The sequence below is a fragment of the Cupressus sempervirens genome, chromosome 7 (genome assembly GCF_028749045.1).
Source record: "Cupressus sempervirens isolate cs-2001-9-10 chromosome 7, ASM2874904v1, whole genome shotgun sequence".
In the NCBI taxonomy this organism is placed as follows: domain Eukaryota; kingdom Viridiplantae; phylum Streptophyta; class Pinopsida; order Cupressales; family Cupressaceae; genus Cupressus; species Cupressus sempervirens.
The window spans coordinates 308,756,917-308,774,365 of record NC_143124.1 but is presented as its reverse complement, the minus strand read 5'-3'; the positions used below and the strand labels follow the sequence as shown (position 1 = coordinate 308,774,365).

The following is a 17,449-nucleotide window of genomic DNA, read 5'->3' as shown; positions in this document are numbered from 1 at the left end:
TGGTGGAAGGTTTCTTAAGAGCTGTGTTGTTAGCTTCTCTTACCACTTTGGGGATAAACCTTAACACCTTTTCCTAAGCAATTTAGTTGGATAAATTAAAATTGTTGAGTAAATTTTCATAATAAGTTATAAATATATCCACTATTTCTGATGGGTTATCTTCCATATTTCCATCCCCATCTTTGATTTTAGTTATTGTATTGATAGTTCATTTTTCATAATAGATTTTTTATGAATATTTTTTAAATGATTAATTTATTCACATATTTAAGCTAATCTACTTAAATTGGTTTAATTTTTAGTTTTTATAATTATTTTACTTTATTTTTTACTCTTCACTTTAAGTGTGCTATATTTTTCATATTATTTTCCCATTAATTTTTCATAATAGATCTTTTATGTGAAGATTTGTTTAGATGATAGTATATTAATATGTGAATAATTAAATTAAATATTTATTTAATTTATTAAAAAATATATTTTAAACTTATCTAAAATAGACTTTTAAAAATCTTTTTATTTCACAAGAAAACCAAAGATCTATTGTCATAACTTTTATTTTTATATTTATAATAATTCAATTAAAAAAATTATTGTCATAACTTTTATTTTTATATTTATAATAATTCAATTAAAAAAATATTTTAAAATTATTTGAATAAAAATTGAATTTCATAAGACAAGAGCCTAACATGTGAGAGGTTGGTGTTTAAATGCTTTAACATGTATAAACCCATTAAGATCCTCACATGAAAAAAGGCATTCCAACATTCCTACTAATGGAAAACATTCTATATTTAAAAATTCAAAAATTTAAGTCACTAATGCATATTCAATTACAAAACAAATATCTTTTAAATTATTTATATAAAAATTGAATTTGAATAAAACAATTTAGGCAAACACGAAAGGAAAAAACAAAAAAATCTCCTTAGTCGTCTACATAGAAAAAAGCACATAATTGATACACTCATAAAAATAGGTGACGTTTCCTCCCACTGCAAAAGGCACGCGAACATTCCCACTGATGGAGAACACCCTCATTATATATTTATAAATCCAAAAATTTAGGTCAGTAATGCAATGCCCTTCATTGACGCTTGATTCCTAATGTTGCAAACTTCAACGCTCGCAAATTTTCTCGCTGATTTTCTTTCCTATCTTACTGGTTCGGTCTTTCCTCAAGAAAACCCTGTTTCTTCATTACAGTCAACTCGACCCATTTATGATTACAATCAGCTTGCACACTATATTTTGCTTGGAAGAAGTGTACTCTTAACTCCTCATTCAACAATTCCTAGAATCCATTTCAGTTCTCCTTTGCTGTAGAGACATTGCCCTCCAAGTATCTTAATTTCTTATCATCTCATTCTACTCCATAGACATTAATACTGCAAGGAAGCTCTGTTTTATTTGAAGAGATGAGTGGGACTTTCAATATGGCCGACCAGCAACAAGCTTTATCATCAGGCCGGGCAGGAGGAGGAGGAGGAGGTGTTGTGGACAAAGGTGCAGACTTTGCCAATTATTTTTGCACTTATGCATTTCTATATCACCAGAAAGAAATGCTTTCTGATAGAGTGAGGATGGATGCATACTACACCGCTATTTTCGAGAACAAGCATCACTTCGAAGGCAAGGTAGACTTCAGAAACTAATACCATTTTCTTCACAATGAGTTAGTGTTGAGAAGATGAATGTTCACATGTTGTTCTACGTTTATGATTGGTGCGGGTCTTTTTGTTCAATGTCACGAATTATTTAACCTAAGCTTGGTACACCTATAAAGGTTTAAAGCTCGCAGATAAAATGGTCAGGGTAAGTACTTTCATTTCCCCGCGTTTATAACATTATGAGACATACTTCTGGAAACGACCATGTAGATTTTCTTAAATTTCCAGAAGCACGCTTTATAATCGTAACGACGAGGAAAGCCTTATGGCTTTGATAGAATAGTATGTTTTATCTGGCGTGCTAAATGGCGGGTAAACTTATTGATGGCAGCTGTTACATGGTGGGTGAACTTCTTTGTTAAGATTTATAAATTTAGGTTGCACCTGAATGTGCGACCTAACTGCAATGCTACAGCATATCCACTGCAGCGACGGACGACATTAGTACGAAAATATAAAAGTCTAATGCCTCTAACATACTAAATTTTTTTCATTTGGCATGGTAAATGTTTGGTGGGGCTATTGAGGGGCAGCTTTGACACGGAGTGAAGTAACCTTGAACTCAATTTTTAAGATTATTAAATTTAGGTCATACTCGAGTCTGCCTCTAATCATTGCACTGTAATGTCACAATCCACAGCAGTAATGAACGACTTTTGTATAATATAGAAATCTGTATATTTTGGCCAAGCTTGAATGTAATCCATGATATTCACACAGCAACTTGACGGTCTATCTGGTGAAGTGATGGATTGCATTGCTCTATTGAGCTGGATTTGTGAGGAATCCTTTCTGCAGACTTTGAGTTTAGGTTACACCTGATTGTATATAGTTTTTATAACGAGGCCTCACCATGTGCCCATTGGAGGGACAGATGGCCTTATTGAGTCAGGGGAATCTAGGCCATGCTCTTACAGATACTCCCAGTACCAATAATGACATTTCCTTGGGACATAATAATCACCTTTGAATAGCATAACTTTGTTTTTTCTCTGTCTGATAGACTGGTTCAGAATAAGGAATCGTTGGATTCTGTTTAGTTCTGAAAAATGACAATGTACTGTAAGTAGATAAAATAATTAAATAACTACCTTTCTCCTTACATATGAATATTTGGTTTTCATATATTTGATATTTTTCTTATGTTCTTTGTGTACCGTCTTAAAATGGACGCTCTTCATTTTGAGACCTTTTATCCCTCCTTAGTGTGGTTTTGGTCTCTTTTTCTGCTCTCCCCTTTTATTCCATACTTCTTCATCATCTCTAACTTTCCGACATGGTATTCTAGGTGTCGCTCTGCTACCCTCTTGACCATATTTCCTGGCAGGCCTGTTATCTTTCAGTTTTACTTGCACCTCCTTCTGGACCTTTCTGTGGCCTCCCTGGCTTGTCCATTGGGACCAGGTCAACCTGGTCTAGGCTAGGTTGATCTAAGTTGACCTAGTGTCGACCTAAGTTGATGTATTCCTTGGTGGTTGTGGGGTTTGGGACCCGAAAGTCCTCCAGTTTACCAATTAGTTTATTTAACTCCCCAGTCAGCCTGGGTTATTTTCCTGCCCGAAAACTACTATAAAAAGAGGCTTGGGGGCTTCATTTTCATATCTCATGTTCTCAATATCATGCATTCTCAAGACATCCACAAGCAAGCAAGTAATCAAGACATTCTTCAAGCAAGCATCTTCAAGCATTCAAGTCCAAGCATCTCCTTCTTGCATCAAGCTTCTTTGTTCAAGATGGTAGTGGAGTTTGGCTCTGAGGAAAAGATTCATCATTCCAATCCATTCAAGCTCTTCTATTATTCATCCATAGCATGTCACATACATTTCCATACACGAGGTTTTGGCTTCTTTGATTCTTTTATGGTTTCTTTGAGTCAAGGTTATTACAATTACATACTTGATCACATATCAAAGTCAATTTGCATCTTCAAAGGTAATTGTATCTTTTATTTGATATTATTCAGATCTACTACATGCAAGCATTTCCTTTATCAATTATATTTCAATTAGCGGTTAATTCCTTAACGTAGGGCTTGACCAAGGCAAACCCTTGTCCAAGCCAATGTTGTCAGTAAATTCTATATTGTAGTCGACGGGTAGAAGTGTATCTGAAAGGGTGCGTGACGGTTGAGTCACCTATTCAGACAAGTATATGTACACCATTTGAAAGGGACTATTGAGGGATCATCATAACCATATTTTAATCATTGGAGTGCATTTTTCGTATATGAATAAAGTATCTGCTATGTGTTATATCCTATCATACTACATGAGATAACTATCCTTTTACCCTGTACGGTAAACATTTGGCATTGTTGCCACTCAAATCTGGAACAAGAGAAGTGTTATGAAGATTAATGCTGAATTTGCTTAATAAAGATAGGAATAAGATAAAGATAAGGATGAAATACGCACAACACAAGAAGTTTTAATTTTAGCACAACAGGTGGAGTGCAGATAGAAGCTTCAGCAGCTTATCGATGGACACTCAGGGGGTGAAGGAGTACAAGCGAAGGGAGTGTATTCACCTAGCAGATTGAGGAGTGCTGAGGAATTGCTAGAAGAGACTCGACAACGATTGAATTTGGTGAAAGAGACAAGGGAGGAGTTCCTTAACTTGTATACGCCAAGGGTAAAGAATTCGAATGGAAGGGAAGTAACTCGCATGGCTCGAAGTGCCGAAGGAGCACAAGCATAGAGTGAACTCTTCATTCTCGATACACTCGATGAACAAATACAGGCAGAGAAACGAACAACTTTGTTTGGGGAAGATCTTTTCTCACTGGGTAATGCGGTTGTCCAAAGTAGGGTGGTTGTTCAAAGCAGCGTGGTTGTGCAAAACAACGCGGGTACTCAGAACAACACGGGTACTCAGAACAACGCGGGTACACAACAAGTACCATAGAATCATAAGAAAGTAACAATGGCAGGACCACAGGAAAAATTGCCGAAGTTCAACGGTGATGGGATGGTAGATCTAATCAGACACTGCAAAACATGCGAAACAATATGGATGACAAATAGTGTAAAGGACCAGGATGACTAGGTTTGACAGTTCCCAACTATTGTGATTGATTGGTTTTTAGATGTCGATCTACAAAAATTAACTACATGGATAGAAGTCAGGAAGGAATTCATATCAGAGTTCCGACTATTAAGGGACGATAATGAAATTGTGGCAGGAATATATAGTACGAAGCAGGAAAAAATGAAACGATCTGTGGGTCTGCAAGAAGGTTGAAAGAGTTGGTGGGAAAGATGGAGAGCCCACTAGTGGACGAATTAAAGAAACGATGGTTTGTTAAAGGGCTACGACCAACACTAAAGAGAAAATTAAGATTGTACCTCCAACATTGTACATAGATGCATATAATCGGGCGATGGATGTGGAGAGTGAGCAAAAAACAAGCAAGAAGAAAAATCACAAATCGTCAGACTCAAACAATTCATCTTCTGAAAGTAGCAATAGTGACGAAGAATCAAGTAAGAAAGTTCGAGCGTTGTAGAAAGATATGTTACGGATGATGAAGGAATTTAAAAATCTGAAAAAAAATCCTGACTTGGTGAAAGGGGAATTGCGGTGTATGGACTGTAAGGAGGAGGGCTGCACAAAGGGCTCCTGCCTGAAAAAACAATTTTGCGATATTTGCCAGATTGTAGGACATTCCACAAAGGAATGCCCATTCAATATGAAGTCAAAGGGACACCAACAAGTGTTATTGACGTAGGAAGTGTCCACTGGAACGAACACGAACAATGATGCAACCTTAGGAGGATATTGTAACAATAACTAGCGTGGACGAGGTGATAATGATAATAACAATAACAATGGAGGCCGAAGTCGAATACAGTACGACTTGAGTGGACGACCGATGATACAATGTCGTGTGTGCAACCTCTAGGGGCACTTCGCTAGAGATTGTACCACGAAGGAAATGCCACAACTGTTATGTAGATGGTGTGGTTTAGGAGACCATAAGGATTCGAAATGCTCGAAGCAAGGGGTGAACTTGTCAAGCATCGAAACATGTGACAAGGAGATACTAGCCATCACTCGCAAAGAAGCAAAGAAGATAATATACCCAGATGCAGAGGAAGAAAAGAAGAGGTTGTAGCAAGCACGCACGGAGTTGGAAAAATAAATGGAAATGGAAAAATTACAAGCAAAAGACACTGTTGACATTTCGAAGAGAAACCTAGTAGAACAAAACATGATAAGGCAGGTAATGCAAATATAAGTACCTATCCTTCTTACAATGCCTCAATTGCGGACAGTGATATTGAACATGACACCACTCCCGAAAGCAACGGAAGAGTCAGGAAAGGATGGCAACAGAGCAATTGCAACAAACCCAATGCTACTGGCACTCACTACAGGAAGACATTTGACAATAGTAGAGATGGGTATCTTGGAAACTATACTTACGGACACAATCGTCGACAGAGGGTTAGGAATAAATGTACTATCGGAGGATATATGGAAAAAGTTGGGACAACCTATGTTATGGCCACCTATATTTCAATTAGTCACTGCAAATCAGCACGGGATCAAGCCCTTAGGGACCCTGATGGCACAACCTGTAACTATCGACACACTACCATTCTTATTAGATTTCATGGTTATTTCGTTAATTAGAAAAAGGTATGACACCATCCTCGGACGGGACTGGCTGGTGCAGGCAAAAGCGAAACATGATTGGAAGTGTAATACCCTGTCCATGGAAGGCAAAGGCTGGAGATTTATAATTGACCTGCACACACAGATGGTAGGTGAGGAAGTAGCGTCGTTGGATTTTGAAGGCAAAGGCGACGACAAGGGAAAGAAGAGAATGGAACTTGACGAGAAAGGAGTATTGAGATTAGAAGGAGGGTCGAATGATGACGACTTGGACTCGATGAATCACTTACTCTATTGGCAGATGGGGGATTACGAGCTCTTTTCGAGCTGTAACATGTTGGGAGTCAAAGAGGGAAAAGAAGGGAACAAGTTTCCAACAGAGTATAGCAAAGTGAAGGAGGGAGAAGCACATGTAGATGAAACACCAACGCATATGTTTAGTGATGACAAACCTATAAAGTATGAAGAGCCTACTGTAAAAACAATGAACTTAGGAGATGAAGCCAATCTGAAAAATATCTTTGTGGGAGATGACTGGAATCTAGTCCTGAAAGCAGCAACATTCAAAAAATTTATGGAGTACAAGGACATCTTTGTATGGGCGTATAAGGATTTGAGAGAAGTACCACCGGAGTTATGTGTCCACTGGATATTGTAAGGTGCAGTACTTGTATGGAAGTGATTGTATAGGATGAACAAAAATTATGCCACACGAGTCACTGATGAGATTGACCAGATTTTGGAAGTAGGAATTATTTTTAGGGTGCAGACAAGTGGGTGGGTATCACCAATTGTGATATCTCTGAAAAAAGACACCACACAGATAAGAATATGCGTAGACTTTCGATGCCGAAATGCAATAACAATCAAAGATCCATTTCCGATACCATTCACCGATAGAATTCTGGAAGAAGTTGCGAGGCATGAAATTTATTCATTCATGGATGGGTTCTTTGGATACAACCAGATATCCATCGCGGAAGAAGATAGGCTGAAAAAAAATTCATGGTGGAAGATGGAGCATATGCCTATAATATGATGCCGTTCGGATTGTGTAATGCTTTGGCAAAGTTCCAGAGAATTATCTTACACATATTTGATAAAATGTCTATCGGAAACTTTAAAGCATTCCTAGATGATTGTTCAATTTTTAGCGCAGAGGATAAACATATAACAACGCTCGGAGAATGTATGGAGAGATGCGGACGGGCGAGACTGGCACTGAATCTGAAGAAGTGCATGTTCATGGTACCACAGGGAAAGCTATTAGGACACATAGTTTGCAAAGTAGGATTGAAGATGGATCCTAACAAAATTTGTGTAATTTTGGATATGCCACCATCGATAGATGTATTAGAAGTAAAATCATTCCTCGGACATATTGGATACTACCGGAGGTTCATCAAGAACTTTGTGAAAATATCCTACCCGCTGGACAAACTTACCTGCAAGGGTGAACCTTATAAATGGGAAGTGGAGTAGAATGAAGCTTTCGATGGACTGAAAACGAGGTTGGCCACAACACCGATTCTAGCTTATCCGAACTGGGATAAGGAGTTTCATGTTCATGTTGATGCATCGAACTATGTGATTGGAGCAACACTGGCATAGACAAGTGATCATGGATTGGATCATCTCGTATACTTTGTGAGTAGATTGTTATCTAAAGCAGAGAAAAATTACAGTACGATAGAATGAGGAGCACTCGAAATGGTGTACGTAGTACAAAAATTTAGGCATTATCTACTGGCGACACCGTTCGTGTTTTATGTGGATCATCAAGCATTGTTATACCTTGTGAATAAGCTGATAGTCCATGGAAAGATAAGCAGGTGGTTGTTACTATTGCAAGAATTCACATTCAAAATTGTGGTATGGCCAAGAAAGAGTCATGTGTGGATCATTTGTTGAGGATAAAATTAGGAGAGCCATCGCAGGAAGTCAACGATGATTTTCCTGACGCGCAACTATTTCAGATTGTCATATTGCCATTCTGGTACACACGTATCGGAGAGTATCTCTCGACGGGATAGTTTCCTAGCGAAATGTTGCCGAACGAGAGGAGGAAACTGGTGCTAAGGAGCCGAACATTTCAATTGATCAACGGGTTACTGTACAAAATGGGACCTGACTAGATTTTAAGGCGATGCAAGAAGAAATACCGAAGGTGTTGAAGGAAGCGCATGAAGGACTAGTAGGAGGACACATGGGATCGGATACAACTATTTGGAAGATACTACTAGCAGGGTTATGGTGGCCAACTATGCACAACAACGCCAGGGAGTGGGTCGTTGCCTGCGATACATTTCAGAGAGCTGGAAAACCATTGAAAAGAGACTTCATGCCTTTGAATCCTTCACACGCACAAGAGTTATTTGGAAGATGGGGGTTGGACTTTGTTGGACCTCTCAAGGTAAGTAAAACTAGAAGATGCAGGTACATTGTGGTGGCGATAGAATGTCTAACCAAGTGGGTGGAGGCACGGGCACTACCAAACAACTTTATGGTAAGCACAACTAAATTTATTTATGAGCAAATAATCTTAGGTACGGGATTCTGCTAAAATTGACAAGTGATCGTGGGTGACAATTTGTCAATCATGTCATCCGACTACTCACTATGTAGTTCAAAATTTATCATTCACTGTCGAGCCTGTACTACTCAAGAGCCAACGAACAAGTAGAAACTATGAACAAGATCTTGGTCGGGGTGATTTACAAATCTTGTGCAGTCGAGGGAGAAGGTTGGGAAGGAAAACTACCACCAGCATTATAGGCGTACCACACTTCATATAAAGTAACTATGGGACACACTCCATTTAAGTTGATGTATGGGCAGGAGGCTGTGGTACCGATCGAACTTATGGTATCGAGTCTAAGGATCGCGGTCGAAAACAAATTGGGAGATATGGAAAGTTTGAGAGAGAGGTTGTACAATTTAAATGAACTTGATGAGCAATGACTACAAACGCAATGGGCCACTGAAGTTTCACAAAATAGGCATAAGGTATGGCATGACAAGTATTTAAAATTGAATAAATTTCAACCAAGCCAATTAGTTTTGAAGTATAGTGGGTGGAACGAGATCAGACCAGGAAAGTTCAAAGCGAAGTGGGTAGGACCATACAAGAGACGCGAAGTTGGCGATAATGGAGCAATCAAATTATGGACGCTCAACAGGAAGGAAGTAGCCGATGCAATGAATGGTTCGAAGCTAAAAGTCTATCATGAGAAAAATAACGTGTCTTGGTAGACGAACACTTCAAAAACAGTATAAAAGGGAATAAAAAGCAATAATGTATATATGTAAGATAAGTAGATGTAAATAATGTATAAACATTAGTAAATATAAAAGAAAATTATAATATAAAGCTGTAAGATAAGTAGATGTAAATAACATATAAAGTTAAACATTAGCAAATATAAAAGAAAATTTTATATAAAGCAAACTGAAGGCTATATAAGGTACTGTATGACCATGGAAGACTGGAGATAACCATACTGTACGATTGCAATAAATCATATGCATGAATGTAGGAGGAGATTGAGCGCCACCGTATAGACACCAAGGAGAAAAATGACAACAAGGAGATATAGCATATTGTACTGTATGATATGATGGAAGCATGACCAATGGAAGATATATAATACCGTACAGTCCTAGGAGTGTTTTGAATTGCTTTTAAATGACATTGCATGGCTAGTAGTTGGAGGAAGAGATCACCGTATAGCTCGTGCAATCTCAGGAACGATACCATTCATAGAAGCAATCATTGTACGACCACACGGACAAGAGAATACTATTAGAAACACACCGTACGACAAGCAATTTACTGGAGAACATAAAACAAAAGTAGACGTATGGACTTAGGAAGCACAAGAAGTTCACTATACACTATATGGTAGAGAAAATAACACCGTATGGCCGAGAAGGTTGTAGGAGGGCTCGTAAGCACACTGTATGGCCGTACGGTCAAAGTAATACAAAGTGCATGAAGATTGAGGTGGGGGCCGTTTTTGTTCCCAAAACCACAAATTGGAATCCTATGAGCCTTGCCTGCTCGATACTGGGATATGCAATCAGGTTTGGAGCTTCAGATGGAGGCTAAAGTAGAATTGAAAGTACAGAAGGAGCAAGTGTATAAGCTATGAGTAGAGTTGAACGAGAGGCACAAACGACTACTACACCAGGGATGCATCCCTCTTATTAGTGTTTAAATATTGATGTAATTAATTGTTTTGGTTGTAATGTTGTCTCTATTTTGTCGTTTGGAGACGACTTTACTTGTTGGGGGGATGATGTTGTCGGTAAATTCTATATTGTAGTCGATGGGTAGAAGTGTATCTGAAAGGACGCATGACGATTGAGTCACCCCTTCGGGAAAGTATATGTACACTATCTGGAAGGGACTATTGAGGGATCATCATAATCATATTGTAAGCATTGGAGTGCATATTGGGTATATGAATAAAGTATATGTTCTGTGTTATATTTTACTGTACTACATGCGATAAGTATTCTTTTACCCTATACAGTAAACACCCAACCACAAAAACCCTTCTTTTTTGTGTGTAGAAACATGATATAGTTGCTTGCTTTGTGGGAGCTTTCTGGAGAAGTTTGTTGCAGTGTCGTTGGACTATGTTAACCATTTTGTAAGACGTCATTCCAACAGGTCAACTTAGTCCTTTTTGCCTTCTTGCTGAACAATTTTTGGGTTTATTCCTTTCGTCATTTCATTTCGGGAGTTGCGGTTGGATATTCAGAAAAAGGTTCAAATCTGTGACTCTCGGAGCTAAAATACATCTTCCTCTATGTATTTTAAGGTGAGTCTTTCATATTTCGTTTCCTTTCATATCCTTACCCTAGATCTATATCTTAATTGGGTTAATTGTATACACATAGCATCTAGATTTACATTATTTAAGCGATTGGTTCAATTTTACATACACATTATCCTATAAGGGCCAAAGAGTACATTTCCTTCTATTGCATTATCTTTATAATTCAAATTTGGTATTAGCACCCTTCTCCCCTTGGGTTAAAGCTAAACTAATTTGGATTGCAAGTGGAATCATATTTGGAAATCACTCTCTTTCCCTCACATACATATATGAATGGCTTAGTGGCCTGGAAAGTGGAGATCTACAACCCTATTAAAGTGTCTTCCTTTCCCCCCTAAACACTTGTCCTTAATTAAATTGGTCCTTTCAAGGACTTATATTCTTAGTGAAGAAATATGTAGAGTTGGGTGCTGTAACATCTGGTTTTCCCGGGTCTAAATTACCATTCAACATACTTAAAGAATACAGTTATACTAGATTTCATAGGAAGGTAGTTACATCATTTATGTTCATGTGAAAGATATCGTTAAAATCAGTTAGACAAAATTTCTTAACTAAAAACTTGGGTTACCAGTAAATGAAATAACTAGAGAGATTAAAGTCCACATACCTCGGGAACTGAGATTGAAAACATAACTAAGGATGCTTTTGCAATCACCTGGGCTAGTCTACAAATACACTACAACAATTTCACAAGTCGACTGTCATCTAAAAACCGCTATCTTAAAAATCATATGATGATTACAACTAAATACCTCTATAAATTTAAATTAGGGCATCACAAATCATTGTACCAATTAGGGCATCAATTACCATGGGTTCATTTAGGGCTCTTAATACCGCTTTACCACTTAGGTCTTCCACGACCACAGATTCATTTTAGGGCTTCCGCAACGACGGATACAACTAGGGCTTTGATACCATAGATCCAATTAGGGCTTCCAATAGCACTGTATCATTTAAGGTTCGAGCTATCATACAATCAATTAGGGCTTCGGATTTCTTTTCCTTCCAATTACTTATTTGTGATAGTAACTCAAGACTAGAAATATATTTATATTCGATATTTATATAAATGAAAAATAATTTATGAATCTATAACGATAACAATGAAATAACTCAATTTAATCTTACCTCCTCATAAATAGATGTGATATTACCTATTTCCGATAAACAAATGAATGCATAGCTTATCTCTTTCTGACGCCTAAGGCGAAACATTGTTAGGGGCTTTACCACCCAACTGCGAACCACAACTTATCCCCACACGATCTCTCTGACGAGAAAGGCCCTCCCTACCCGGAATTGACAGGGGTCATCTTGCCATCCATTGGGCTTCCTGACTCACCACATGACTCGGTAGCAGAAGATCACAATAACAGGAATGTGCATGAACTATTATTTCATTTTAAATGATAAATATTGGAGTATCTTTTCTGATACAGATTTGATTATTACAGAATTCCACTTAAAGATCTCAACAATTTGACAACATTTTTCATGAGTGAAACATGCATGAGCTAATGTTATTATTTATCATATTTTATCTTATGCTGATGACAATTTTGATTTCTGCACCTCCTCACCTTTCCCAGGCCAACAACCGGTGACTCCCTGATGCTAACATATTAATTTACTGTGGTCTCATAAAGACTTGCCTCATTTTTCTTACCATGGTTGATTGGTATTCATTTTGTATGTTTGTTGAAAAACTCTGATTTATTAACTTATCTCTGATTTAAACATGATTTCAAATTGCATGATATATGCTATACAAGAAGATGGTCTTTTAAGATAAAAGAAATTTAAGAGAAATTGTCTATTTGGGTATCATGTAGTTATTGATTTGAATAGAAAATATGACTCAATGAATCAACTGATCTTCAACAGGATTTATATATAATAAATTGAGAGGGATAACTGTGGACGGCTTCATCTGGGACTTAAATCATAACAAGAAATAAAGACAAAAAGGATTTACATTTGGCTCTTGAACAGTTTGATGATACAAAAACATTGGTTATATGGTCGGCTTATAGGAATGATTGCATATTATTATCATTAAGAAAAGGAAGAGAAAGCGTTTTTTCATAAAATACAAAAGATATCTCATCTGACCTAGCCCTGTGATAAAGTGACTCGAAATTCTGGAATGACTACAGTCAGCTTTATATATTACATCCATTACAAAATAAATTAAAACGCTGAATAGAAAAACGCATGGCTTCATACCTTCAATAACAATGCAAATCGTATGCCAAACCTGCATAGGTTTAAACGTGTCTTAATGCAATATCAAGTGGGCGGATACTTGGGGTGAAAACGTCTTCCTTGCTCTGGTTTCCACGTCTAAGAACCTAGGTAAATGGTATGGGTGTGAACTGTCAACAAGAAGGATTTAAAACCGAGTTCTGCTGATACAACACACAGTTCAAAAGAATTTCGGACTTGAGGATTATCAATTCGACCAGAATGTAAAAAAGAAAGCCGTAAAACAAAAGGTAAAATCGCTGAGATATGACAAGGTTTGCATATAAAATGTTGAGCCGACCATATGGCTACCCAGCAGTTACGAAGATCACTCAAATTTTCAATCAATTCGGCTAAGGCAAGAAAGAAAGAAAAGAAGATACAAGGTTTTAAAAAGTTATTTTTTAAAATTATTAAAAACTAATAAGCAACATCACTTATTAAATAAATAATAAGAGCACGACTCTATGGCTTCCATTAGTTACAAGAAAATTCCAATGAAAATCAAGATGACCATTCGGAAATCAAAATATTAAATTGACTAAAAGAAAAGAATAAGAAGTTGGAAAGAATTGGAAAAAATTAAAATTCGAAGATTATAATTATACAATTATTATAATCCACATTATTATTAAGTACAACTATTAAATTAATGGTGCCAAATCAAGGTTATATTTAGATGAACATTTATAAACAATTATAAAAAATACTACAACAAAAGATAATTTAAAATCCTTTAAGATACAATTTACAAATAATTTAATTAATTATTAATAACTCAATTATTTTAATTAAACTATTTATTAAAATAACTCATGCGATTCCACAGATGTATTCTGTTCCAAGTTGCTAGGTCCTCTACTTGTCTACCTAGTGATGGTGATGCCTTGCCTAATTCTTTTCTGACAATGCTTCCACCTCTTCGGCATGCTCCCTGCAAGAATTTTCTCCGTAATTAAATTATAAATTATATAACCATAAATAATCATAATAGTTAACCTTTCATCCTAATTCCATGAATTCGTGATTATCGATCAACTAACATGTCATCTGTACTTGAAATCATAACAACCAAATAACTTACCATTTCGCGAGATTATATCAAATTAAACTGCCAACTGACTTCATGTGAACCTCAACGTCTATATTCCAAGCTAGGTCAAAAATTGGGATGTAACAGGGGCTTCTCACCATTTAGATCTGTACTGGCATTTGGATAACCCTTAGTTCTTTAAGGCACATAAATGGCTACTAATGCCTACACAAGCTTAGGGTCATCTACATGCAACATCCAGGTAACATGGCGAAGGGGCTGGTTAATGATAGCAATTACAGTTGCTGAAATTTTCTTCATGCATGTGTCAAAGGATAATTTTGGTAGACACAAATTCCTTGTTTACAAAAGTCAGCTCAACTGCTTACAACAGCCACTTAGTTAGTGGGAGGTCTTGGAGGTCTTGGGTTCTAGACTCTCAGCTGAAACACTGTAATGTTACACATAGCCAACAGGGTATCATATATATGCTTGCTGGTTACAAAAGATGCAGAATGCTTCTTTGTTTTGCCTTCAAGGAATTAAGCAGATTCACAAAGTTCAATTAATCCCAACTCTTTTACGGGGTCAGAGACTAAGCAGGTGCAAAGTATATTTGTGCATGTGGGTGTTGTATTTTCGTTGTGTGTGCGTGTCCTTTTATAACAGTACTAGTATGAATTTCATTTATATTTAATGGGTATAGCTGTTTGCTTTCTTTATATATCTACTTAAACATTTGTTATGCTGTCTTTTGGAACAGTTGAATTGGACAGACCTGCTCTGGCTCTAGTAAATTTAGTTAGGGGAAGACTGACTTGTACAGTTTTAATTTTCTCTGTTTGAAAATTGATTATATTGGACTTTGGAGAAAGTTAAGGATTTGGGAAGGGAGCAAATTTTATCATTATGATATTTTTCTCTGACTTCTTGACAGCATCTTGATCCTTTTGCTTCATAATTTGCTATAACACTAATTACTAATCTATGGCTAGTGCTGCCATAGGTAGAGTAGTATTGATGAACCATATTTTTCTGAAACCAGTGCTCACGGCATTGCAGATACTCTTTTCCAGCTTTTTCAACTTCACAATTATATAATAAATAATTTATGTCCTGGACTATATTCCTCAATTATACAGTGTGCAACTCTGCTCTCATCAGCAGTTATTTACAGAAAATGGCTACCTGGAAGACTTTTCACAGTGTAAATGTAAGTGTTAAGAATCTATGCAATTGTTTGGGCAGGTATGAGATCTCTATTATTAGTCTCATCTTGCTTGCTTTTAAGATGTTCTTATTTTACATCAGGATCGCACAAAGGTTTGAAATGAAATCAGAAAAAAAAAATTAATCCCTAGAGAACTGGTTTTTTTTTGGTGATATGTTTTAAATCCATCTTTCTTTTCATATTTCTTGATATTTCATTAAAACAATACATTCCAATACTGGGTTGTATTCAGAAGCAGTTTTCAGAAAAGCAGACTGCTATTTCTAGTTATTTTGTCTTAAGCTGTGAAAGCTACTACCTTGGACTTATTCTTACAATTCATAATTCCATCTCTATTCTTTCTTTTAGATAAGTTAGCAGCAGTTCTATTGGCCCCACTGCAGATGCAGAATGTTCTTATCACATTCAGGATTGCAATGCCATCAGATAGACAAACACATACAATTAAAAGGTACAATGACAATTTAATATGCAGACCAGACTAGAGGAATGCCATCATAAATGGCACAAGATTGATATCCATGCAAGAACTGAAATTGCAAAAAAATCAAAATGAACAACTAGCCACAATCGAGCAGCCCCAGAGATTAAACAACATGCTAGATCATTCTTTTGCTACTCATCTCCTCAGCAATCACATCCATGATTGCTTCTGCTACACCCCCAGCTCCTCTTGATGCACCCTGCTCATTCCTGTACCTAATACAACCTGCCACAGAGCGAAAACAGACACCCCTCCCAAAAGTGATGGATATATCCTGTGTGCAACACTGGGATGGTGTATTCTCTTGCCACCTTTAACCGCTCATGTTCTGGGACACATGGAGCCTTATTGATATGTTACCTATATCACTACATCATGCACTCAGAAGGCACCAATTCTCAATTTATTGCTTCATACTTTTCCATTCTGTATATGTGTTGTCCCACGAGAGACAATGAGGCTGCTGCATCCATTTTCAATAACCCGCAAGATTTGAGACCAGCATCTCATTTATGTCTTTTGCTCTTCCCTATATCTTCAGGTAGGAAAATTTTGAGTAATTGGAGGCAAAGGTAGCCATCCACAACTGCAAAACCCAGGTTAGCCAATAAATCGCCCTTTATAACTGACTTCGGCTTTATGCTAATTTTAATCAATCCCCCCCAGCACACCATGCTCAAACCCTAGCACTGCCATTGGTATCACAAGAAAATATTTATCTAATTTAGTGATTTGACATAGCCTGTCTCCTGATCTTCTCCTTACTCTTATGTACCGTGTTGGAGCTAGCTGTAGTGGCCCACACAAGAAGCACAACACCATTTACACAGCTCTATTTCTGACACCAAGCATTTCTGCAATAACCAAACAGAAACTGTTGAGACTTAAATGCTCTTCCAGATTAATGACACATCCAAAACTTACCATTCAATGTGTAATTACTCTCTATATCTCCAATGCCATGATTTCTTCCTACAGCCTTGTACTGGGCATTTAAACATTCTTGATATGTAATGCCCTGCCAAGAAACCTGTTGTGAGGTTTTCAATCCATCGCCCCTTTGCAAATGGGAACCCCCTCTTTTGTTTTAGCAAGTAGGAGTCTTTGTCTTAGGTGATTTTAGCTGGCAACATTTTCAAGTCTCCAAGTCCGGGATGAGTTTGAGTGATTTTGACCGTTTAGGAAGCAATTATTTTGTCCTAGTTTTGTGCGAGTATTTTGGTGCTATTTTTAGGAATTTTTGTGGCCCAAGTCTAAGTGGACGGTGGAATTTTAGTTCAAGAGAGAAGGGTTTGCATGTTTGAGAAATGGGATGAC

The 17,449-nt window shown here is 37.1% G+C and overlaps 1 protein-coding gene across 1 annotated transcript in view; it reads left to right on the top strand.

The window, feature by feature from the left end:
• Positions 1-1,074: 1,074 nt before the first annotated feature.
• PRMT10 (protein arginine methyltransferase 10) overlaps positions 1,075-17,449 on the top strand; it is a 103,478-nt gene continuing 87,103 nt past the window's right edge. The window contains exon 1 of the mRNA XM_089791313.1: positions 1,075-1,640. Within this exon, the coding sequence (XP_089647439.1) occupies positions 1,422-1,640 (219 nt within the window). The 5' untranslated portion in view covers positions 1,075-1,421. The remainder of the gene's footprint in view (positions 1,641-17,449) is intronic.